We start from the raw sequence: 25,390 nt of genomic DNA on the forward strand, positions 1-25,390 counted from the left end.
TTCCTACTACAACTTTTCGTAGCATTATTGTCTTTTCCAGCAACTCTTGTACTTTAGTCACATTATGAGACGACAGCCTCAGTTTGATGGTTTTAGTATCTAGGGAGAGTTCGAGCTTGATTTGATCTAGAACCCACTCATTTGTCTTTTTGTTGGTTCACAGTATCTGTGAAACTTTCCTCCAATGCCACATTTCAAATGAATCTACTTTCTTCCTGTCAGCTTTCTTCATTGTCCAGCTTTCACACACTTACACAGTAATGGGGAATACTGTGGTATGAATTACTTTGGTCGCCAGCAGGGCTATTTTTGGGCAGGAACACTCAGGAATGGAGTTCCGGCTGGCTCCTGAGTTGGCCACACCCAGCAGGAACTCATTAGCATAATAGGCCACACCCAACAGCTGAAACTCATTAGGATTGGCTACAGTAGGCGTGTGTGGCCTAACATGCAAAGGAGTTCCTGCTACAAAAAAGGCCCTGGGTTTGGACAACAAACAAGGTAAACAGAATAAGAAGCAAAAGGTGGGTGTGGCTGGATGACCACACTTTTGGCAACATGGGGCTGCGGCCTAATATGCTAATGAGCTGTGGTGTCAGGATGTGGCCTGATATGCTAATGAGCTGTGGTGTCAGGGTGTGGCCTATTATGCTAATGAGTTCCTGCTGGGCTTTTTCTACAAAAAAAGCCCTGGTCGCCAGCAATGTTCCCTCTAAGCTGTGGAGTCTTGTGAGCAAAAATTCTACTTTGTGAGCCACTGGCATTAAAGTTGTGAGCAGGTGATTTGGCTGCTGCATAAATTAATCTGCTCGGGAGCCATCCTTCCTGAGCAAAGACAAAAATGTGTGAGCTGGAGGCTAAAAAACTGTGAGCTGGCTCACACTAACTCAGCTTAGAGGGAACACTGGTCGCCAGTGACACATCCTTACACTTAAGAATCTTTTCTAGCTCCTTCATATTCACTTGGAAGTAAGTCCTACAGGACTTGATGAACCTTCTGAGTAAACAAGCACAGAACAGTATTTTTAATAACTAGCCTATAATTAATTGCCAGTGACCCACTGCTTATTACATTTTTAAGACTCACACAGTTAAAAGGTGTACAGGATGTTTAGTCTGGAGAAGAGGAAGTTGATTGCTCTCTTCAAGTATTTGAAGGACTGTCCCTAAGAGGAGGGCAGGGAGCTGTTCCTGTTGGCAGCAGAGGAGAGGACTCACAATAATGTGTTGAAAGTAAGGGCAGGAAGGTACCAGCTTGATCTTAGGATAAACATTTTTACAGTGAGAGCTGTGCAACAGTGGAATCAGCTGTCTAGGGAGACGGTGAGTTCCCCCTTACCTGAAGTCTTTAAGCAGTGGCTGCACAAACACATGTCAGAGATGCTCTAGGCCAGGGGGCCGGATCAAGCCCCCGAAGGGCTTCTATCAGGCCAGCAATGGAACTGGCTGTCTTCTGATTCTTCTTCCAATTCTGCTGCGTCATTGTAAGTTTGCAGCTTACAGAGACACACCTGAACAGCATACTCAAGATTGCAACAGCACAGACATTTTGATGCAATCATTGAGAGCAAGAGGTGTCAGTTATCAGGCACTGTTAAATAAACAAAATATTGCAAGAGTGCTCATGTTTTAAGCATGTTTTTATTTTAAGTAAAAAAAAAACCCTTTGTGTTTGTGTCCTTGATAAAGTTTATGTCTCCGCTACCTGGCATTACATTTTATGACACACATGGCCTGGCCCAACAAGGTCTCATTTATGTCAGATCCGGCCCCCATAACAAATGAGTTCAACACCCGTGCTCTAGGCTGATCCTGCATTGAGCAGAGGGTTGGACTAGATGGCCTGTAAGGGACCCTTCCAACTCTGTGTAATTCTATGATTCTATGACAGTTTCAGTGGTTCATATGAAAGAATTACAGTCTGGGTGAAAGTTCAAGGGTTGTGTGGCTAGAAGTAGCAGCCCTGGCTTGGTGAATTCCTGGATAGTTGGGCACGGTGCCTGGAAAGGGCATAGTTTGGATAAGAGAAGGAGGTTACCTGGGATGTGCTGCACAGAGCCCACCCTCTCTAGTTGCCATTTCCTCCAGGGGAACTGGTTTCTATTGTCAGGAGATCAGTTGTAACTCCAAGGGTGCGTTCAGACGGGCATTTAAGCCGGTATAGATGCTGGTTAGAATTGGAGTACTTACGCGCGATCACACAGCGAACATCTGCCTTCCGTCCCTAACCGTCACAAACACCCTTTCAACTGGTGTGTTCTGCTACTAGGTCCCGAAGTGGTGGTATCCTGAGTGCTCCGGTTCCAACCGCATTATCCCCGTCTGATCGCTCTCCGCCGGTGTAGGGCCACTTCCGTTCGGAAGCCCGAAGCCTCCGCTTTTCGGCCGCCGTTTTTTTTTTAAGCCTCCTCGATGTGCGCTTGGGCAAAGCTTCGCCCCGGCGTTTGTAAAAAAAAAAAAGATGCTTAGTTTTAGGCTGCAGATGAGTCCGGGACCTCACAGAGGTCCTTTTCGCTGTAAAAGTTTAAAGGGAAGTCTTCGCTTCAGGGCACACTTTTCGGGACGGGGTGTTCTGCGCCTGCGCGAAGATCTCAACTCTGTGGATGCGCAAAATGTAAAAAAACCACAAACCCACTGATGTGCGCTGCTGTGCGTCGGTAGTGTGAACGGGCATATCGCGATGTGCTGCGCAGTCAGGAGGTGAGTGTGATCGCGTTTCTTCCGGATCAAACTGCTCCGGTTCCAACTGGAGCAGTTTATGCCGGCTTAAATGGCCCATCTGAATGCATCCCAAGAGAACTTCAGGACCCACCTGGAGATTGGCAACCAGATCATGGCTGGCCTGCTTCTCCCAGCTTGTTGTTGTTGTTTTTAGCCTCTCCTCTGCTACTTTCTAAATGCCCACTGGCCTGAAACAAATCTGTACACAGCACAGAAATGTAGTTTCCTCATTCCTAGGGTTTTCAAAGTCATTATACAGTAGAAAAGTGTTCGATTTGCTATCTAAACAAGAAAACTGATATTTTACCAGCCCTATGGATAAAACCTGATATTCATTTGATACACCTACAAAATGAATACCTATGAGGAAGTAGGTGTGGGCTGATAGAAGGTTCATTGCCCATTTAAATATAGATAGATAAGTTTTCCAGGGCTCTTTTTGTAGAAAAAGCCCAGCAGGAACTCATTAGCATAATAGGCCACACCCAACAGCAAAACCCATTAGCATATTAGGCCACACCCCCATGTTACCAGAAGTGTGGTCATCCAGCCACACCCACCTTTCCCTTCTTATTCTGTTTACCTTGTTTGTTGTCAAAACCCAGGGTCTTTTTTTGTAGCACGAACTCCTTTGCATGTTAGGCCACACCCCTAATGTAGCCAATCCTAATGAGTTTCTGCTGTTGGGTGTGGCCTATTATGCTAATGAGTTCCTGCTGGGCGTGGCCAACTCAGGAGCCAGCCGGAACTCAGTTCCTGTGCGTTCCTGCCCAAAAATAGCCCTGAGTTTTACTCACAGTCATTGACCAACACATAAAACAATGTCACTTTGTAACCTGTGTAAAAGACATCACATTTAAATATATGCATACAGCCTTGTGGACAGGCTGTGTCCTACAATCGAGTGTCCCTTTGCTGCCCCTGCCAGCCTTTTCATTGGTAAAGAAGGGCCAGGCTGGCTGTATCTCATCAAACCTCGGAAATGAAGCAGGGTCGGCTCTGGTTGGTACTTGGATGGGAGACCACCAAGGAAGTCCAGGGTTGCGACACCAGAGGCAGGCAATAGCAGCATTCATCTCTTGCCTTGGGAAACCCTTGAAGGATCACCATTAGTCAGCTGTGACCTGACGGCGCTTTCCACCAGCAGACAAGAAAGGAGTGGTCATTCTTGACCTCTGAAAAAGGCTATGGTGACTGAGTCAATGTTCCCTCTAAGCCGTGGAGTCTTGTGAGCAGGAATTCTACTTTGTGAGCTACTGGCATTAAAGTTGTGAGCAAAATGTTTGGCTACTGCATCAATTAGTTTGCTCTGTAGCCATCGTTCCTGAATTGAGACAAAAATCTGTGAGCTGGAGGCTAAAAAAACTGTGAGCCGGCTCACACTAATTCAGCTTAGAGGGAACACTGGTGAGGATCATGGGATCCATATAGACAAAGCCACATGGAACTGGCTCTGTGGTGAGGAAGGGCAAGATTAAGTGGGGAAACTGGTAGGATACAGCCCACTGCATTTACTTAATGTATAATGTCCATAGTACTTTATTTTACTATTCTGATTCTATCAAATCTTTGTATTGAATCCCAGGTGAAAGAAGTGACGGAGAAGGTGTCTTACCAGAGCCACAAGGCTGACAGTCATAGAATCACAGAATCATTAGCGTTGGAAGGGACCTCCAGGGTCATCTAGTCCAACCCCCTGCACAGGGCAGGAAATTCACAAATACCTCTTCCTCCACACCTGCAGTGACCGCTGTTCCATGCCCAGAAGATGACAAAAAAAAACCCTCCAGGAGTGCTTCCTGACCCCAAAGTAGCAATCAGCATTTCCCTGGGCGTGTAAGAAAGGGCCACAAGAACTGAGCACTGAGGCAACCCGTCCTGCCCTCCCTCTCGTGATCTGCCTTTCGCAGAATCTGCATTGCTGTCCCATGGCCATCGAGCCTCTGCTTGAAAACCTCCAAAGAAGGAGAGCCCACCACTTCCCAAGGAAGCCTGTTTCACTGAGGAACCGCTAGCTCTAACTGTCAGGAAGTCCTTCGTAATGTTTAGCCAAAAACTCTTCTGATTTCATTTCAACCCGTTGGTTCTGGTCATCAGGTATTTTACCTTCCTCTGGTTTGGTTTTGGGTTTAGAATCAGGTATTGTGTTTAAAATATCTAACTAGGGGGAGAGCTTAATCGTCTCTTTGATTAATCCCATGCCACGATCCAATTGGCTCTGCATTGGCCATTTGCTCCAAGCTGCCAGACATCCTCCCCAGTTCAGCTTTCCGACTTACTCCTGATCCAACCACAGACCAGGCTGGATTTTTAAAATCACGGCCTGGTAGCCCTACAGGCCTATTTCTGCCCTCAATTGCTCCCTTCCCCCTCCTCCACTTTGGTAATTTCCCCTCTAAAATGTGGAATAGGATGTTCTGTTCGAGACATCTGAAGAAATTAGCTGTGACTCATGCTGGAACAAACTGAGTTGTAAGAGTCACTGGGGTTTGTTTGTTTGTTTGTTTATAATCCTACAAGGCCACCCCATGAGCTTCGAAACCAAGTCAGAATTTGAACCTGTGACTGCCCTGTATAAGCTCATCACTTACGCGGCCACATTCCAGGTGATGCTATCTTTTGTAAGCAGCTGCTTTATTGCTTACAAAAGTCATGCGCATCTTGAAAAGAAAAGAAGAAATGAGGCAAAAACCAAGGAAGGGCTTGCAAGGAAGCCATTTAGACTTAGTAGCTGTCCCCCCTAAATTGTCTCTTTTCTAAACTGGAAAGTCCCAGCCGTTCCTCACAGGAAAGGTACTCCACCCTCCTCATCATCTTGGTTGCCCTCCTCTGTACTTTTTCCAGCTCTGCAATGTCCTTTTGGAGACACGGTGACCATAACTGTACGCAGGATTCCAAATGAGGCCACACCAATGATCTACACAGGGGCTGGGGTCATTTCCTGCAGGAGCGCACAGGAGCGGAGCTCCGGCAGTAAAGAGCCCAGGGGGCGGGCACATGCAACAAGCCCCACCCCCTGCTCCCAGCAGCCCTCAGTCAGAGCAAGAAGCAGCCAGGTAAGTTGCAGAGCCCGCCCCCCGCCCCCTGGTCCAAAACAGCCCAGTGGCACCTTTAAGACCACGTTTTATTCAGGTACAAGCTCTCCCTCCTCTGTGAGGACAGATCTGCACGCTCTCTCCCCCCCCCCAATAGCTATCAATCCAAAACACTCCAGTGGAGCCTGAGTGGTGGGTGTTGCCTTCTGACACACGTCTAGTGAATTCAGGGGGTGTGGCATATGCAAATAAGTTATGCTAATGAGTTATGCTAATGAGCTCCTGCACCTCTTTTTCTATGAAATGACCCCTGCACAGGGGCATTAGAATATTGGCTATTTTAGTCTCAATCCCTTACCTAATAACACAGAGTTTGCCTTTTTCACTGCTGCAGCACACTGGGTTGACACTTTCGAGTTGTCCACGACTACTCCAAAATCTTTTTCCTTCTCATTCTCAGCAAGTTCAGACCCCATTAGCTTAGACTTCAAGTGAGGATTTTTCTGTCCCAATGTGCATCGCTTTACACTTACCAACACTGAACTTCATTTGCCACATTGTCATCCACATTGTCGTTTGGGTTGAGCCTGGGACCTTTGCCAAGCAGATGCTCTACCACGGAGCTACAGCCCCTCCCTAAATGGCGGAGGCAATGGAGTGGGCCTTGGTATATCCAGGCAATACACAAGCTTTGCTGTAATAGTCAGCTTACTGAAGGCAGAAAGAGCCTGAAAGGAAAAACGAAATGGAGCCTCATGATAAATTACAGGCCACTGACAGTGCAAAACAGAGTATCCGTAAAAAAAACCTGACATGTATTCAGCAGTTCATTCAGAGCTACCTTCTTCCTTACATTCTGAAAGCAATACGAAGCAGGTCTACTCAGGTCTGTTCAGTGGGACTCACTTTCAGGAAAGCGTCTTGGGTTTGCACTGGTGTATTCTGTTGTTCTGGTTGTTGTTCAGTTGCACAGCTGAGTCCAACTCTTCGCAACCCCATGGGCCACGTCACACCAGACCCTCCCGTCCTCCGTCATCCTCCAGTTTGCTTAATTTCACGTTCGTTGCCTCGATAACACTGTCTGACCATCTCACCCTTTGCCATCCCCGTCTTTTTTGACCTTCAGTCTTTCCCAGCATCAGGGTCTTCTCCAGCGAGTGCTCCCTTCTCGTTTGGTGGCCAAAGTATTTGAGCTTCAGCTTCAGTATCTGGCCTTCCAGGGAACAGTCAGAGTTGATTTCTTTCAGTATTGACTAATTCGATCTCCTTGTTCTAGTACGATATGTATTTACATATAATTTGAGTAAGTGTGAATAAAATTTGAAGAAGAGGACTCTGAAACCAGCAACTAAACCATGGTGCGGTAGTGTAAGCCCCAATAGCTGGAGCAATCTGAAGCAATCTGAAAATCAGAAACATTCTGTCCTAATGAGCTCTGCAAAGAGTAAGGAAGAAAAAAAGAAGCCCCCCCCACTCCTACTCAGCCAAAAGCCTAGGAAAACCAAAATGTGTTCACCTGGAACTGAACACTTGGCACCAGGCAAATCAGTGTGTGTGTGTGGAGGAGTCTATGATTTTGGCGCCACAACAAAAGGCCCTGATTTCTGCAGCAGCTGAATTGCTTGCTCACAACTTTAATGCCAGGAGCTCACGAAGTAGGATTTTTGCTCACAGGACTCCACAGCTTAGAGGGAGCCTTGATTATAACTCCCACCCCCAATTCGTCTGCTGCAGAAATCAGTTTGCTCTGGAGCCATCCCTCCTGAGCTAAGACAAAAATGTGTGAGCCGGAGGCTAAAAAATGGTGAGCTAGCCCACACTAACTCAGCTTAAAGGGAACACTGACCCCCACCCTTCACTTGGAGTTTCAGAGCGGCTTACAGACTCCTTTCCCTTCCCCTCCCCACAACAGACACCCTGTGAGGTAGGCACAGCTGAGAGAGCTCTGACAGAACCTGCTCTTTTTCAAGGACAGCTCTGACAGAACTATGGCTTACCCAAGGTCATCCAGCAGCTGCAAGTGGAGGAGTGGGGAATCAAACCCGGTCCTCCCAGATTAGAGTCCGCACACTTAACCACTACACCAAACTGGCTTTACAGTAAGTAGTTCATGTAATTTAGGTAACGGTAAAGATAAAGGTTTCCCTTGCTCGAAAGCCAGTCGAGTCCAACTCTAGGGTTGCAGTGCTCATCTCTGTTTCCAAGTCGAAGAGCCAGCGCTGTCAAAAGACTTCTCCATGATCATGTGGCCGGCATGACTAGACACCGAGGCGCACGGAATGCTGTTACCTTCCCACTGAAGTGGTACCTATTTATCTACTTGCAATTTCCTGCTTTCGAACTGCTAGGTTGGCAGGAGCTGGGGCCAGAGACGGGAGCTCACTCTGTCATGCGGTACTCGGGTCTCGAACTACTGAACTACCGACCTTCCGGTCTGCAGTTCAACATCTTACCCATTGACCCACCGCATCTCCTTCATGTAATTTAAGAAGTGCTAAAAACAACTGTGTTATGTAGGCTGGTATTATAATTTTACAGGTGGGGGTTGAGAGCCAGTAGCTCATCTAGTGAGATGCTGGCAGAGGTGAGGTTTGAATCTGGGGTCTTTGTGGCTCACAGCTGAATATATTTTCCACTACTGCAGTGCAGGAGCATTGCAATCATTTCTCTATTTAGGAGGTTTCTCTGTTGACCTCTCCAGCATCCTGCTCCGTGCAGCTGACTATTCAAATAATGTTATCAGTTTAAAGATAAGAAGCCATTAAAAGAAGCGGGGGGGGGGCTTAAAAACAGAATGAAACTGTCATCAGGCCAGGAACGGATCGAAACAGCTGGAAAAACAAAGCCCCTGATAAAAAGCCAGAGTAAAAAGATATGCTTTGGGTGAGTGCCTAAAAGACGGTAAAGGAGGGCACCGGACGAGTCTCAAGGAGGGCATGCCAACGGTGAGGGGCCACTGCAGAAAATGCCCCGTCTCTAGTCGCCAGCCACCTCACCTCGGAAGGCACAGATCACGGGGTTTGAGAGAGGCAAATCTTAACTGGTGGCCAGACAATATGGAAGGAGTTTCAAAAGGGCGTTCCCATATTAATGCCAATGAGAGATACAAGCCAGCAAGACACGCAGTGTGACTCTAAGCTTATTCTGCCACAAGCGACTCCGATTTTACACCCTATGGTGAACTTCCAGTCTTAAGCCTTCGGTACCCCCCCCCCAAATCCAGCAGCACGATGAATTCATATAGTTGTGGCTCTTGGAGGAAACTGCCCCTTGAGGTCCACATTCTCACTGCTCAGATAGATTGTTGCCTTCTCGGAAGCTTCTGTGCAAACGAAATAAAATGGCGGTGGTTGTGGTGCCCAGTGCCACCCGTCTCAGATTCCTCTCTGAGCCAGTTTGGTGTAGGGGTTAAGTGTGCGGACTCTAATCCGGTTTGATTCCCCACTCCTCCACTTGCAGCTGCTGGATGACCTTGGGCAAGCCATAGTTCTGTTAGAGCTGTTCTCTCAAGGACAGTTCTGGAAAGAGCTCTCTCAGCCCTGCCTACCTCACAGGGTGTCTGTTGCGGGAAGGGGAAGGAGTTTGTAAGCCGCTCTGAGACTCTGAGTGAAGGGCGGGGTATAAAGCCAATCTCCTCCTCCTCCTCCGATCGATCTAATTTATTGTAGCAAGAGCCAGTAAATCTTCTTCTTCTTCTCCTCCTCCTCCTCCTCTCATCCCTCGCCACCCATTCCCAGCCGCTGAATGAGCTGTATTGTGTTAGGCTGCCCTCATGGGGCAAGAAACTGCGACATCCCCACTCTGCCTGGCCCGCTGCCCCCACTAAGCCTCTCTGAGCAAGCTGGCTTTCCACCCACCATCTTGAAAGTACCCTGCCCGGAATAGTTGGGTATTTCTTGTTGGAAAAAAGGGGGGGTGGAGTGGATCCCAGGAATCCACTAACGGTGTCAACTCCCCCTGTTGCAGGGTGACAGAGGGAAAGCTTCTGGAATCCAAGGGAAGGGCGCAGGGCGGAGAACTGGGGAGGCTGTAATGACCCACAGAACCTACCAGAAAGGTTGCGTAATTTGGCCGCGTTCTTTCAACAACGGCCTAGTGCTGCTGACACATTGCTGCCTGGCCTGCTGCCCCCACTAAGCCTCTCTGAGCAAACTGGCTTTCCACCCACCGTCTTGAAAATAACCTGTCCGGAATAAGTGCGTATTTCTTGTTGGCTATATTGCAGTGGGGGTGGAGTGGATCCCAGGAATCCACTGATGGCGTCGACTCCCCCCGTTGCAGGGAGACAGAGGGAAAGCTCCCGGAGTCCAGGGGAAGGGCGCAGGGGCGGAGGACTGGGGGGATCCGACGACCCACAGAACCTACCAGAAAGGTTGTGTAATTTGGCCGCATTCTTTCAACAACTGCCTAGTGCTACTGATACATTGCTGCCTGGCCTGCTGCCCCCACTAAGCCTCTCTGAGCAAGCTGGCTTTCCACCCACCGTCTTGAAAATAACCTGTCCGGAATAGGTGCGTATTTCTTGTTGGCTATATTGCAGTGGGGGTGGAGTGGATCCCAGGAATCCACTGATGGCGTCGACTCCCCCCGTTGCAGGGAGACAGAGGGAAAGCTCCCGGAGTCCAGGGGAAGGGCGCAGGGGCGGAGGACTGGGGGGATCCGACGACCCACAGAACCTACCAGAAAGGTTGCGTAATTTGGCCGCGTTCTTTCGACGACGACTGCCGAGCGCTGCAGACACATCGCTGCCTCTTGGCCGCCTGCCTGCCTTGCGCGGGTGGCGACCCTGGGGAGCCCGCCTGCCCCTCGCCCACCTGCCGCTGCTGCGCTCGCCCCAGCCCCGAGAGCCAGGACGGTCCGCCCCCGGCCCGGCGAGGAAGAAGAAGAAGAAGAAGAAGAGGGAGGCGACGGGGCCGGCCTCCGCCTCCGCCTCCGCCCCCTCCGCCCCCTCCGCCCCGTCCCCGTCTGGCAGCGGCGCCGGGCGGGCGGGCCCGGGAGGAGCTGTCCAGCAGGCAGAGCTCCTGAACTCGCCTCGCCTCGCCTCGCCTCGCCTCGCCTCTCTCCCCGCCATGTAAGCGCCATGCCAGAGAGGCGCCTCCCGCCCCGCCGGCGCCATGGAGGAAGACCTCTTCCAGCTCCGACAGCTGCCGTGAGTCAGGCCGGGGGGGGGGGGGGGGGGAGGCGGGGGGAGCCCCCCAGGACCGTTGCGAGGGGTCGCAAGAGCCTCCTTGCAGCCAGGGAATTGCAAGCGCCCGCCCCCATCTCTTTCTCTCTCCCTTCTGAACAATACCCCAGGCCTAAGGGGGGGTGGATGGGAGCAAGTCGGCCTCCCTGCGCCTGGCGTGGCGAAGGGCTTCGAGGCCTCCTCCTCCTATTCTCTTTGTGCCATAAAATCGAGAAGGGGGGGGGGTTTGCAGGCGCTGCTCCCTCTAAGGTGCGGGGTCTTGTGAGCAAAAATTCTATTTTGTGAGCTGCCGGCATTAAAGCTGTGAGCGAGCGATTGGGCTGCTGCCTCAGTTAGTCTGCTCTGGAGCCCCATCCTTCCTGAGCGGAGACAAAAACGTGCGAGCCGGAGGCTCAGAGACGGTGAGCTGGCTCACACTCACTCAGCTTAGGGGGAACACTGGTCGCAGCAGGCCCGTAGCCAGGATTTTTTAAAATTTTGGTGGGGGGCTTTAAATAAGTCAGGGGGCAGCCTGCACATCCTCCCAGCACACCCACGCAAGGGAGCCCCTGGGCTGGATGGGAAGTTGGGGGGGCTTGGGAGTAAGTCAGGGGGCCAGGCCCCGAGATGCCCCGTGGTAGCTGCAGGCCTGGGGGGGTTGTTTGTTTCAAAGAAAGAAGGCTTAAGAGGGAATGCATCCATCTCTCTCTCCCCCAAGGCATTCGTGGCTGAGCTGGATGCCTCAGTCTCTTCCCTGCGTGCCAGACACCCTTTCCCCTCTAACATCATTCCAGTACCTGCGGGAATCTCTCTGCTTCCCCCCTGCAGGATGCAGCTTTGCTGAGAGATTGGCGAGTGTATGTAGGGGAGAGTCCCACTGGGAACTGTGGGTTTTGGAGAACCTGCCCTCCCGCACGGGGGGGGGACGCTCCCTCTCACGAACGCCCACTGCACCCCCACAACTGCAAGGGTTCAGACTTGCTTAGCCAACCTCCCGTCTGGCTGTCAAAGTCTGTACAGAAGAATAACCTTTGTTTTGCAATTTGCTTTGCTCTGCGCTGACTTTTTTGTCCCATGAGGAGGATGCCCAACTTGGCCCTCCGTCCAGGGGCCCCCCTCCCTTCAGCAAACGCAGCAGCATCTCAGTTTCAGAGCTGAGAGGTTTGCAGTGGATTGCCAGTGCATTCTCCCCCCCCCCCACGAGATGTGTCAGGAATAAAGATTGTTTGCAAGGCAAGGATCATGAAGGAACATTAATGGATTCCTTTGGCATCGACAGAATCACTCCCCTCAGTAGATCTGGCAAGAAAATCAGGCCGTTTGCCGTCAGCTGTATTTTGCTTTCTCTGTTCAAATGGGCTTCGGCAAAGGTTTCATTCTGAGGCCTTCTGAAAATCAGGCTCAAAGGTTCCTTCCAAGTGCAAAATATTTGTATTTCTTTTGGCATTTCTGGTCTGCCTTTCTCTGAGGACTGAGTGGCTTGAGTGCACAGATCATGTCTCGAAAAGGAAAATCAAAGCAGGTTTTGATGGGCTGTTATCTTTAGGGAGACTGGCTTGTGGTGTCCTTGCAGGGAAAAAATGTTTAGTTATCAGGTTACAGACTGAGAAAGACCACTAGGGAGACAACAACCAACACAGCCTGTGCAAGTCCAGGAAAAACCAGGACAGGGGGAGTGTCTAGATCTTCAACTTGCGTGCCTCTTTTCATATGAAAATCAGACTTCCCCTCATCCCACTTTATGCCTAATTAGGGCAGGCATTTAAAAAGACCAGCATAGCCAGCCCATTACACTGAATTTTGGCCTCTTGCATTTTAAGGAAAACTTGCAATGCTGGGGCTTCTTGGTTTGGCGAAATGGCCAATGCTCCAGTTCATCAGTGTGTCTGACTCCCCGCTCCTCAAATAGCTATAGAAAAGTGGAGCTAAAACTCAGACACTACATCAGACAGGCTTTGGGTCTGGCCACCTTGGTACTGCTGGTAGAAGTGTTCGCACCCGGCTCATGGATTGGAAACTAATTACAGATTAGTACTGCTACTCTTTGGTATGAGCCCATTGAGTGCAATAGAAGTCACATCTTCATGGATCTTGATTAAGAAGCAGTTCCCAAAAGGCCGAATCAGCGTTGCATGGGTATGAGACACACTCTATAACCTTCTGGACTCTCTGACAGCCAAAACTGTGGATTTTAGAATACTGATAGTGTACTGGTTGGATTCTGAATCATTATTTTCAAACATCTTTTTGCAGATATATCCTGTGCCCTAATGGAATAAGGTCTGGGTGATTCTATAGCTCCCTCCCTCCCTCCCTCCCTCCCTTCCTTCCTTCCTTCCTTCCTACCTACCTACCTACCTACCTACCTACCTACCTACCTACCTACACCAGTTTGCTGTAGTGGTTACGTATGCGGACTCTAATCTGGGAGAACCAGGTTTGATTCCCCACTCCTCCACTTGCAGCTGCTGGATGACCTTGGGCAAGCCACAGTTCTGGCACAGCTGCTCCTTGAAAATAAGCAGTTTCTGTCAGAGCTCTCTCAGCCCCACCTACCTCCCAGGGTGTCTGTTGTGGGGACAGGAAGGGAAAGGAGTTCGTAAGCCGCTTTGGGACTCCAAGTGAAGGGTGGGGTATAAATCCAATCTCCTCCTCCTCCTCCTTCTCTTTTCTTCTTCTTCTACTTCTTCTTCTTCCTTTTTGCATCTTCAACTCTCTAAAACTTTCTCTCTCTTTAATCAATGACACCACTGGGCCCCCAAACCCGGCAGTATCCACTCTGACTGTCAACAGCTCTCTTAGGTTTCAGACGGAAGACTCTTTTAGCCATTTCCTGAAAACAGGGAATGCCGAAAGGGTGTTGGAATCCTGATAGTGGATTTGATGGTGTGGCTGAGATGCCCGGGGTTGACAGAACCTGGGCCCTGAAGCACGCAACACACATGGGCTGCCACTCAATGACGGTCTTGCTCTTCTTTTAATGTTTATTTAGAAGCTCAAGTTTCACTGCATAAACCTGGCATGCTTTATGCTCTGTGAAATCACTGATGAACATGAACAGAGCAGTTCTGCAGAGTTACTCCAGTCACAATCACAACACATTGATTTTGTTGGGTTCAGACTGGAGTCACTATGCACAGAATAGCATCAACAATATCTAATTTTTCGTTGGGTATGAAACTCTGATCCATGAAGTTATTCATAATATTTCTGAATGCTGGATCCTGAAAGTGTACCTGTTCTGCAAAGTGGTAGATATAACGTTGCTAAAAACAGAAGCTAGTCTGACAACGAGCAGTGGATTCACTTCTTGCATAATTGAACACAGACCTACTGGAGTCTTTGTGCATAAAATACGGAAAGGCATTCCTTGTGATTGCATATGGAATACACACAATGTTCCCCTTGCAGCCAGGCTTAGATTTCTGGATTTGTTAGTTGGGCACCTTCCCTCTTTAGGCACAGTAGCAACTCTCCAGACAATGTGGCATTTACCAGATTCAATAATATCATATTTGTTTGGCAGAACAAAGTTAGGTCAGAATAGCAGTGAAAGCTGCAGCCCTCTCTCTTCCCACGCCTGCCACTGCATTCCCTTAGGGAAGGGCCGTGGCTCAGTGGCAGAACATCTGCTTGGCATGCAGAAGGTCCCAGGTTCAATCCCCAGCATCTCCAGTTCAAAGGGCCAGGCAGTAGGGGATGGAGGCCAAGGCCTTCATAAGAACATAAAAGGAGCCCTGCTGGATCAGCCAAGCAGTCCATCTAACCCAGCATCCTAAGAGAAGCCATGCTGGATCAGGCCAGTGGCCCATCCAGTTCAATGCTCTGTGCCACACAGTGGCCAGAAATACCAGGTGCCATCAGGAGGTCCAGCAGTGGGGCCAGGACACTAGAAGCCCTCCCACTCTTGCCCCCCCCAGACAAGAATACAGTGCATCACTGCCCCAAACATTGCATTCCCTTTATGCCTTGTGGCTAATAGCCACTGATGGACCTCTGCTCCAGATATTTATCTAATCCTCTCTTGAACCTGTCTATGCTTGTAGTGTCCACCACTTCCTGCGGCAGTGAATTCCAATGTTAATTATTCTTTGGGTGAAGAAGGACTTCCTTTTATCCATTTTAAGCCTACTGCTAATCAATTACATTGAGTGCCCACAAGTTCTTGTATTGTGAGAAAGGGAGAAAATTACTTTTTTTCTACTTCTTTATCCCATGCATAAATTTTGTAAACCTCTATCATGCCACCCCTCAGTTGTTGTTTCTCCAAGCTAAAGAGCCCAAACCTCTTTAAGCTTTCCTCGTAGGGAAGGTGTTCTATCCCCTTAATCGTTTTAGTTGCCCTTGTTTTGTACTTTTTCCAATGTTATAGTATCTTTTTTGAGGTGTGGTGACCAGAACTGTACACAGTATTCCAAATGGGGTCACACCATGGATTTATACAGGAGCATTATGATACTGGCTGATTTGGTTTCAGTTCCCTTCCTAATAACTCCCAGCATCGCATTTGGCTTTTTTTGTTGCTGTTGCACAATGGGTCGACATTTTCAGTGAGTTATTTACCACAACTCCAAGATCTCTCTCCTTGTCAGTCTCTGCCAGTTCAGACCCCATCAACGTGTATTTATAGTTGGGATTTTTGGCTCCAATCTGAATCACTTTGCACTTGGCCACATTGAACCCCATCTGCCATGTTGACACCCACTCACCTAGCCTCAACAGATCCCTCTGGAGTGCCTCACAAACCTCCCTGGTTCTCACCACCCTGAACAACTTCGTGTCATCTGCAGACTTAGTGACTTCACGGCTTACTCCCAACTCCAAATCATTAATGAACAAATTTAAAAGCACTAGTCTCGGTACAGAGCAGTCTTCCCTCTAAGCTGAGTTAGTGTGAGTTAGATCATGGTTTTTTAGCCTCTGGCTCACACATTTTTGTCTTAGCTCAGGAAGGAGGGCTCCAGAGCAAACTAATTGATGCAGTAGCCAAATCACTCACTCACAATTTTAATGCCCATAGCTCACAAAGTAGAATTTTTGCTCACAAGACTCCACAGCTTAGAGGGAGCATTGGTACAGAGCCCTGCAATATCTCACTGCTTACCACCATCCACTGTGAAAACTGCCCATTTATACTCATTCTCTGTTTTCATCCTGTTAATTAACCAGTTTTTAATCGACAAGGGGACTTGTCCCCTTATCCCATGACTACTGAGTTTACTTAGGAGCCTTTGATGAGGAACTTTATCAAAAACTTTCTGGAAATCAAGGTAAACCACATCTATTGGGTCCCCCTTGTCTACAAGTTTGTTTATCCCCTCAAAGACGTCGAACAAGTTAGTCTGACAAAATCTTCCCTTACAGATTCCATGCTGATTCTTCCTCAGTTGCTTTTGTTCATCACTGTGCCTACTAATTCTATCTTTAATAACGGTTTCCACCCACTTACCAGGTATCAACATTAGTCCGACCAAACTGTAATTTCCTGGATCTCCTATGGAACCTTTTTAAAAGATAGCTACTTTTTAAAAGATAGCTACCTTTTTAAAAGATAGCTACTTTCCAGTCCTCAGGAATGGAGGCAGATTTTAATGATAGATTGCATATTTTTGTCGGGAGATCCCAAAGTTCACATTTGAGTTCTTTTAGAAGTCTTGGGTGTATGTCATCTGGGCCTGGTGTCTGCTTTAGGACCTCCTCTCTCGTCACCTCAATCTGACTCAGGTCTTTCAACACCCCTTCTGAAATCGGCAGTTCCGGAGTGGGCAAACACCTCCCATCTTCGACAGTGAAGAAAGAGGCAAAAAATGCATTCAGCTTCTCAGTCATTTCCCTATCATCCTTTAGTAATGCTTTTACTCCTTGGTCATCCAAGGGCCCCACTGCCTCCCTGGCTGGTTTTCTGCTTCTAATGTATTGGAAGTAAGTTTTATTGTTGGTCTTTATGTTTTTTGCAAAATGTTCTTCATAGTCCCTTTTTGCCTGCCTGATCGCCAACTTGCATTTGATTCGCCACAGCTTGTGCTCCCTTTTATTTACCTCACTGGGACTAGCCTTCCACCGCTTAAAGGAATCTTTCTTACCGGTGTTCCCTCTAAGCTGGGTTAGTGTGAGCTAGCTCACGGTTTTTTAGCCTCTGGCTCACACATTTTTGTCTTCGCTCAGGAAGGATGGCTCCAGAGCAAACTAATTGATGCAGCAGCCAAATCGCTCACAAATCACTTCAGTTGTTTTAATAAAGAGTTAGTATATAAATATATCAAATAAATAACTAGGTAAAGGGAGCTAGAACAGGCATGCAGCAAACAGAAAGAGAAGCCGTTGGGGTTGTTGTTGTTCAGTTGCACAGTCGAGTCCGACTCTTCGCACCCCCATGGACCAGATCACGCCAGGCCTTCCGGTCTTCCGCCGTCCTCTGAAGTTGGCTCAATTTCATGTTCGTTGCATCGATGACACTGTCTAACCATCTCATCCTTTGCCGTCCCCGTCTTCTTTGACCTTCAATCTTTCTCCAGTGAGTGCTCCCTTCTCATTTGGTGGCCGAAGTATCTGAGCTTCAGTTTCATTATCTGGCCTTCCAGGGAACAGTCAGGGTTGCTTTCTTTTAGGTTTGACTGATTTGATCTTCTTGCAGTCCAAGGGACTCCCAAGCGTTGGGGGAATCACAGCAAATAAGCCAAGGCTAAGGCTGCCAACTCCAGGACAGGAAGTGCATGGAGATTTGGGGGTGGAGCCTGGGGAGGGCGGGATTTGGGGAGCCCCTTTCCCAAGGAAACTGATTTCTGTCGTCTGGAGATCAGTTGTAATTCCAGGAAATCTCCAGGCCGCAAGTTGACATTACACCAAAATAGATATCACCGTGTACAATAAAGATATGTTTATAGTAAAACAATATTATGCTTTATTCTTTTTCTTTTTATATTTTTGCAATATTGTTGTCTAAATATTAGTATCAAATATTATCAAATATATATTTATATTTATTTATTTATGTTTGGATTTATATCCCGCCCTACCCCCCAAGCTCATGGCGGCTGACAAGGGCACTATGTGCCAAGGTTATAACAATAAAACACATAATATAAAACAATAATTTACAATAAAATATAGTCACAATACAAATTTAACCAAGATGGGTAGATCTTAACCTCCCTAGTAACTTCCTGAGATCTTGTCATCCAATTCCTGCCCGGACACCTCGCTCCCCCCAGTGGGGTCCAGATAGTCATGATGGTAATACAACAGTGGATAGAAGGCGAAGGTGGAATAGTAGTGGCGGCGGCTCCTACTCAAAGGCCTGGCGGAAGAGCTCCGTCTTACAGGCCCTGCGGAACTGAGAAAGGTCCCGCAGGGCCCGGATCTCTTCCGGGAGCCCAAACAATGCATAGAGAAAAATATGTTTCACCCAGACAATACATCGAGTGCAGGTTTACATTCAGACAGGGCCTTGTCAGTAACCCTGTCACTAGCCCCAGGGGACTCTAGTAGTTTACCCATTTCGAATGCATCTTTTTCAAGGACCGTGACATTTATATAAAGGACATAAGGCGCAATAATTTTTCTTTGTGAGCACAAAAGCTCTCAAGATAGCAGCACTGTCTAGGGTCCCATCAGAACCCTTGCGGCAAATGTAATAACCTATCAGGTAGCCGCGGCTAGAGTCCTCTGGGCTAGTGACAAGGCGCTGTCTGAATGTAAACCTGCACTCGATGTATTGTCTGGGTGAAACATATTTTTCTCTATGTATTGTTTGGGTGAAATATATTTTTGATAATATTTGATACCAATATTTAGACAACAGTGTTGAAAAAATATAAAAAGAAAAAGAATAAAGCATAAAATTGTTGAAGGAAATTAATCCTGAAGGAAATTAAATAATTTTTTTTAAAGTACTTTGCAAATTAAAGTGGTTAAGACGCTGAACTGTAGGCTGTGGAAGGTCAGTAGTTCAGCAGTTCGAGACCCGAGTGTGCCACATGACGGCGTGAGGTCCCATCTCTAGTTCCAGCTCCTGCCAACCTAGCAGTTCGAAAGCAAGAAATTGCAAGTAGATAAATAGGTACCACTTCGGTGGGAAGGTAACAGCGTTCCGTGCGCCTTGGTGTTTAGTCATGCCGGCCACATGACCACGGAAATGTCTTCGGGCAGCGCTGGCTCTTCGGCTTTGAAATGGAGATGAGCACCACAACCCTAGAGTCGGATTTGACTGGCTTTCGAGCAAGGGAACCTTTACCTTTACTTTACCTAAACAGTCATAGATTGTCATACCTGACCTGGATGGCGCAGGCTAGCCTGATCTCATCAGATCTCGGAAGCTAAGTAGGGTCAGCCCTGCTTAGTACTTGGATGGGAGACCACCAAGGAAGTCCAGGGTTGCTACGCAGAGGCAGGCAATGGCAAACTACCTCTGAACGTCTCTTGCCTTTAAAACCCTATGGGGTTGCCATAAGTCAGTGGCCACTAAAGCAAAAAAATAAAAAATCATAAGGGGTTTCATCACCGAGTGAGTCCAGTGGGCACCTTGAAGACCAGCAAAGTTTTATTCCAGGTGTAAGCTTTTGTGTGCATGCACACTTCTTCTTGTATCTGAACAAGTGTGCACGCACACGAAAGTTTGTTGTTGTTGTTCAGTCGCACAGTCGAGTCTGACTCTTTGCGACCCCATGGACCAGATCCCGCCAGGCCCTCCTGTCTTCCACCGTCCTCTGAAGTTTGCTCAATTTCATGTTCGTTGCATCTGTGACACTGTCTAACCATCTCATCCTTTGCCGTCCCCGTCTTCTTTGACCTTCAGTCTTTCCCAGCATCAGGGTCTTCTCCAGTGAGTGCTCCCTTCTCATTTGGTGGCCAAAGTATTTGAGCTTCAGTTTCATTATCTGGCCTTCCAGGGAACAGTCGGGGTTGATTTCTTTTAGGATTGACTGATTTGATCTCCTTGCAGTCCAAGGGACTCTCAAGAGTCTTCTCCAGCACCATAGAATCTATTCTTCGGCGCTCAGCCTTCCTTATAGTCCAACTCTCGCAGCCATACATGACTACTGGGAATACCATTGCTTTGACCATGCGGACTTTTGTTGGCAGGGTGATGTCTCTACTTTTTATCATGCTGTTTAGGTTCGCCATCGCTTTCCTCCCAAGGAGCAGGCGTCTTTTAATTTCATGGCTGCTGTCACAGTCTGCGGTGATCTGGGATCCCGGGAACGTGAAGTCTGTCACTACTTCCACGACTTCCCCTTCTATTTGCCAAGGAGTGATGGGGCCGGATGCCATGATCTTAGTTTTTTTGATGTTGAGCTTCAAGCCCACTTTTGCGCTCTCCTCTTTTACTCTGAGCAAGAGGCTCTTTAGATCCTTTTCACTTTCAGCCATTAGAGTGGTATCATCTGCATATCTGAGGTTGTTGATCTTTTCCCCAGCAATCTTAATTCCCGCTTGTGATTCATCCAGGCCAGCATTTCGCATGATGTACTCTGCATATATATTAAATAAGCAAGGTGACAATATACATCCTTGTCGTACTCCTTTTCCTATGCTAAACCAATCAGTTGTTCCATATCCGGTTCTAACTGTCACTTCTTGACCCTTATACAGGTTTCTCAAGAGACATGTGAGTTTATACCCAGAATAAAACTTTATTGGTCTTAAAGGTGTCCACTGGACTCAAACTATTATGCTGCTTCAGACCAACACGGCTATCATCTGTCTTCACCATCAAGTGTTTGAGTCACATGCAACTCTTCTGCAGACCAGCAAAATGAAATGGGACGTTAGCCCGACAGGATAGAAGTTGCTTCCAGGGAGACAGAAGAAGGGGGTCTCTTGTTGGGTCTAGTCTATCAGAGCTTTTTAGTTCAAAATTATCTCTTTCTTTTTTAAAAAAAAAGTTATAATTTTTATTTAAGAATTGAATAACAATACAGGGTAAGTACAACAAAAATCTGCAGATGAAGTACAAAAATAGGTTAGCAAAAACATTAATGCTTAACTATGTCCAGGCTGAAGACGCCAAAGAACTATATTACACACTACAAAACATCTCTTAAGGCAACAATCGTATAATAAATACATATCTTTATAGGCAAATTTTAAATCATTGTTCTGAAAGTAACCAGATATTATCTTAGATCTAAGCCAAATAATGTTTCAGGTTCAAGTTTCAAAAGTATATAATTGATTTGTATAAAGGATTTGCTGGAATTACATCAGATTCAACCATATAGTTGATGAGTGAATACCAGGATGCTATACATTTGTCTTCAAATTTGCTGGAGGATAGACTGAGTGTGCCAAGTGATCAGGGGTCATTTCGTAGAAAAAGAGGTGCAGGAGCTCATTAGCATAACTCATTAGCATGACTTATTTGCATATGTCACACCCCCTGACATCACCGGAAGTGTGTCAGAAGGCAACAGTGGACTGTTTTAGATTGCTAGCTATTGGAGGGGGGGGGACGAGCAGATCTGTCCTCGCAGAGGAGGGAGAGCTTGTACCTGAACAAAACTTGGTCTTAATGGTGCCCCTGGACTGTTTTGGGCTGGGGGGCCGGGGGGAGCTCTGCAACTTACCTGGCTGCTTCTTGCTCTGACTGAGGGCTGCTGGGAGCAGGGGGTGGGACTTGTTGCATGTGCCCGCCCCCTGGGTTCTTTACTGCCGGAGCTCCGCTCCTGTGCGCTCCTGCAAGGAATGACCCCTGCAAGTGATATTTTTTACATAATGAAGTGGTCCCAAATACAATTTTGCCAGGATTTGGATCATGGGAGGAAGTCTGTCTAGCCATGCGGCGGCTATGGCATTTCTGGCTATGGCTAACAAAGTGTGGATCCGGACAGTCTTACTCTTGTAGCCCTGTGGATCTGACCAATTGTTCAGGAGTAGTGTTTCTGGTAAAAGAAAAGGCATATGTATATTTGTAAACAAGGAGATATGTTGTGATATTTGAGGCCAGAATGAATTATCTCTTTCGACAGGCCCTTGGTGGAAAGGCCCACGCCTCCCTGTGTGGGGCCCCTACACCTTCTGAGCGACCATTGACATTCACTCTCGTTTCGACATCCAACAGGGTGGTCAAGTTCCGTCGCACAGGGGAAAGTTCCCGGTCTGAGGAGGATGCCGTCTCGGGTGAGCACGAAGTCCAGATCGAGGGAGTCCAGACGGCGTTAGAGCGCGTGGAGCTGGAAGATGGCGGGACGGTGCCAAAGGAGTTTGCCAATCCAACGGACGGTGAGTGGAGGGTACCTGCAGCCAGGCTTGAGAAAGGAGCAAGATATTCAGTTGCTTTAAAAAAATGTATATAAAGGTGAAGATTTTGAATTTAGATCACAAGAAGTCCAGGAAGACTTTGTTCCGAGGAAGATATTAGCTCCTAACTGTAATGGTGGCTTAGAAAATGAATGGTGAGGAGAGACAGTAGAAAAGAGCAAGAGTCAGAGGTCATTTCGGGGGGGGGATCGCGGGGGATCGCAGTTCCCCCGGGTGAGGTATGGGGGGGCGGGGCACATGATGAAGCCCCTCTTTTTCTATGAAACGACCCCTGGCAAGAGTCCAGTAGCACCTTAAAGACTAACAAAATATGTGGCAGGGTATCTGTAGAAGTGATGAGTGACTCACAAAAGCTCTTCCCCTGCCACAAATTTTGTTAGTTTTTAAGGTTCTCCTGGACTCTGGCTCTAGTCTGCTACAGACAGACTAACACGGCTGCCCATCTTGTGAGGAGGGACGTCTTGCCTGCACCACAAATCCCCTGGTGGCCTTGGGAAAGCCCCTGTTCCCCGGCCTCAGTTCTCCCATCTGCAATATGGGGCTCATAATATTGTCCTATTGTCCAGGGCTGTCATAAGGATTACAGCAGCATATATGTGGACCTTTGAAAATGGTATACAAATGTTGCGTTTTTATTATCATGTGAGCTGGTTTTTGGTGTAGTGATTAAGTGCGCAGACTCTGATCTGGGAGAACTGGGTTTGATTCCCCACTCCTCCACGTGCACCTGACTGGATGACCTTGGGCAAGGCGTAGTTCTGATAAGAGCTGTCCTTGAAAAAGAGCCATTTCTGTCAAGAGCTCTCTCAGCCCCACCTACCTCACAGGGTGTCTGTTGTGGGGAGGGGAAGGGAAAGGAGCTTGTAAGCCACTCTGAGACTCCGAGTGAAGGGCGGGGTATAAATCCAATCTCTTCTTCTTCCTCCTCTGGAGACACAACAACAGGGCACAGAGGCCGAGGCCTGAGAGCCAGTGTGGTGTAGTGGTTAAGTGTGCGGACTCTAATCCCCATATATACCCCCAAGAGCACTGCGATCGGGGAATCTCCATCGCCTGGAAATTCCAGGTCCCCGAGGAGTGAAGTTGGCCCAAACCAGGGCTAGGGCGTTTTCGGTGGCGGCTCCCACCTGGTAGAATGAGCTCCCGGAGGAGATCAGGGCCCTGCAGGACCTGGTGCAGTTCCGCAGGGCCTGCAAGACGGAGCTCTTCCGCCAGGCCTTTGAGGGGGAGCCGCCGCCGCCACTATTCCACCAATGAGGGTCCAACCATCTACCTCATAGGGTATGGGTAGATGTCGCCCAACAGTGCCGGGGAACACCTCTCCTGGCGCTCATGCCCATGCTATGAAGAACTTGGCTGCCAGTGTGGGACGTCGCACATCTTGGTTTCATGTAGATTATCAGAGCACCAAATTTTTATGTAAGATACATTGTTTTATTATGCTGGATTATACTGGGTTTGTTGTATGTATATTTTAACTTCGGCATGGCCGTCTGTTAGCCGCCCTGAGCTGTTGGATGGGGCGGGGTATAAATCCCAAAAATAAATAAATAAATAATCTGGGAGAGCCGGGTTTGATTCCCCACTCCTCCACTTGCACCTGCTGGATGACCTTGGGCAAGCCATAGTTCTGATAAGAGCTGTTCTTCAAAGAGAGCAGTTTCTGAAGAGCTCTCTCAGCCCTGCCCACCTCACAGGGTGTCTGTTGTGGGGAAGGAAAGGGAGAGGAGTTTGTAAGCTGCTCTGAGACACCTTTGGGTAGTGAAGGGCGGGGGATAAATCCAATCTCTTCTTCTTCTTCTTCAATGTCAGCTTTGAACCTTTGAAATTTGGGTCTTCCGGCCTTCTACTGACCAGCTTTGGTTGGGCATTCAGTGTCCTTGTTCAGGTGATGCTCCAACCAGTCTTCCCTCTCAGCTGAGTGAGTGTGGGCTCGCTCACAGTTTTTTTAGCCTCCGGCTCACACATTTCTGTCTTTGCTCAGGAAGGACAGCTCCAGAGCAAACTAATTTATGCAGCAGCCAAAACACCTGTTCACCACTTTAATACCAGTAGCTCACAAAGTAGAATTTATGCTCACAGGACTCCCTAGCTTAGAGGGAGCAGTAGCTCCAACCTGTCCACCTGTTGCGGACTTCTGGGGGGGCCTTGATTCTGCGACGACTTGATGTCAGTGAGTGTGTAGAATCAATTAGCCAAGTACACCCTCGCTTCAGGCACGGAAGATTATTCGTAGCTGCTGTAGCAGGCAGCTCAACGCCCTTAACTAGAGTGTTTGATTCTTCTCCAGATACTTTTATGGTGGAGGATGCGGTGGAAGCCATCGGATTTGGCAAGTTCCAGTGGAAGCTCTCCATCCTGACGGGCTTAGCATGGGCAAGTAGAACAGACCAACGGTCAAAGTCAGGGCTGGGCTACGGATTGCGGGGTGTGGTGGGCCCCTCCCAGCCCTCCCAGCCCACCCACCCCCATGCTTCCTTGTCTCCCCAAGTAAATAAGGGGAGACCTTAACCCAAAAGAGAACTCCTCCCCCCCCATTCGTTCTCCAGCTGACGCTCCCGGTAACCGTTTCTTCCTTCCCGCTCTCCTAGATGGCTGACGCCATGGAAATGATGATTCTGAGCATCTTAGCGCCCCAGCTTCATTGTGAGTGGCGATTACCCACCTGGCAGGTTGCATTGCTCACTTCGGTAGGAAAATAGCAGACAGCACCTGTATTCTGTAAGGTTTTTTCGACTTCTTGCTGTAGGTTGTTCACAGAGCAAAAAAACCACCATTCATTCCAGCGAGTGCACTGGTTTGGGGACAGAGGCTGGGAACCTCTCTTGGTCTCCCTCCTGCCATCTCCCTCCCTCCCTCTCTCTCCCTCCTTCTCTCTGTCTCTCTCCTTCCCTCCCTCCCTCTGTCTCTCTCCTTCCCTCCCTCCCTCTGTCTCCCTCCCTCCCTCTCTCTCCCTCCCTCCCTCTGTCTCTCTCCTTCCATCCCACCCTCTGTCTCCCTCCCTCCCTCTGTCTCCCTCCCTCTCTCTGTCTCTCTCCTTCCATCCCTCCCTCTGTCTCCCTCCCTCCCTCTGTCTCCCTCCCTCTCTCTGTCTCTCTCCTTCCATCCCTCCCTCTGTCTCCCTCCCTCCCTCTGTCTCCCTCCCTCTCTCTGTCTCTCTCCTTCCATCCCTCCCTCTGTCTCCCTCCCTCCCTCTGTCTCTCTCCTTCCA

General features: G+C 48.4%; 1 protein-coding gene across 1 annotated transcript in view; it reads left to right on the forward strand.

Annotated features, from left to right (window-relative positions):
• The first annotated feature begins 10,870 nt into the window (after positions 1 to 10,870).
• SVOP (SV2 related protein) overlaps positions 10,871 to 25,390 on the forward strand; it is a 45,477-nt gene continuing 30,957 nt past the window's right edge. The window contains exons 1-4 of the mRNA XM_015413212.1: positions 10,871 to 10,905; positions 21,980 to 22,140; positions 24,470 to 24,555; positions 24,771 to 24,869. Coding sequence (XP_015268698.1) covers positions 10,871 to 10,905; positions 21,980 to 22,140; positions 24,470 to 24,555; positions 24,771 to 24,869 — 381 coding nt within the window. The remainder of the gene's footprint in view (positions 10,906 to 21,979; positions 22,141 to 24,469; positions 24,556 to 24,770; positions 24,870 to 25,390) is intronic.

Source organism: Gekko japonicus, unplaced genomic scaffold (genome assembly GCF_001447785.1).
Source record: "Gekko japonicus isolate JY-2015 unplaced genomic scaffold, Gekko_japonicus_V1.1 scaffold10, whole genome shotgun sequence".
NCBI classification, from domain to species: domain Eukaryota; kingdom Metazoa; phylum Chordata; class Lepidosauria; order Squamata; family Gekkonidae; genus Gekko; species Gekko japonicus.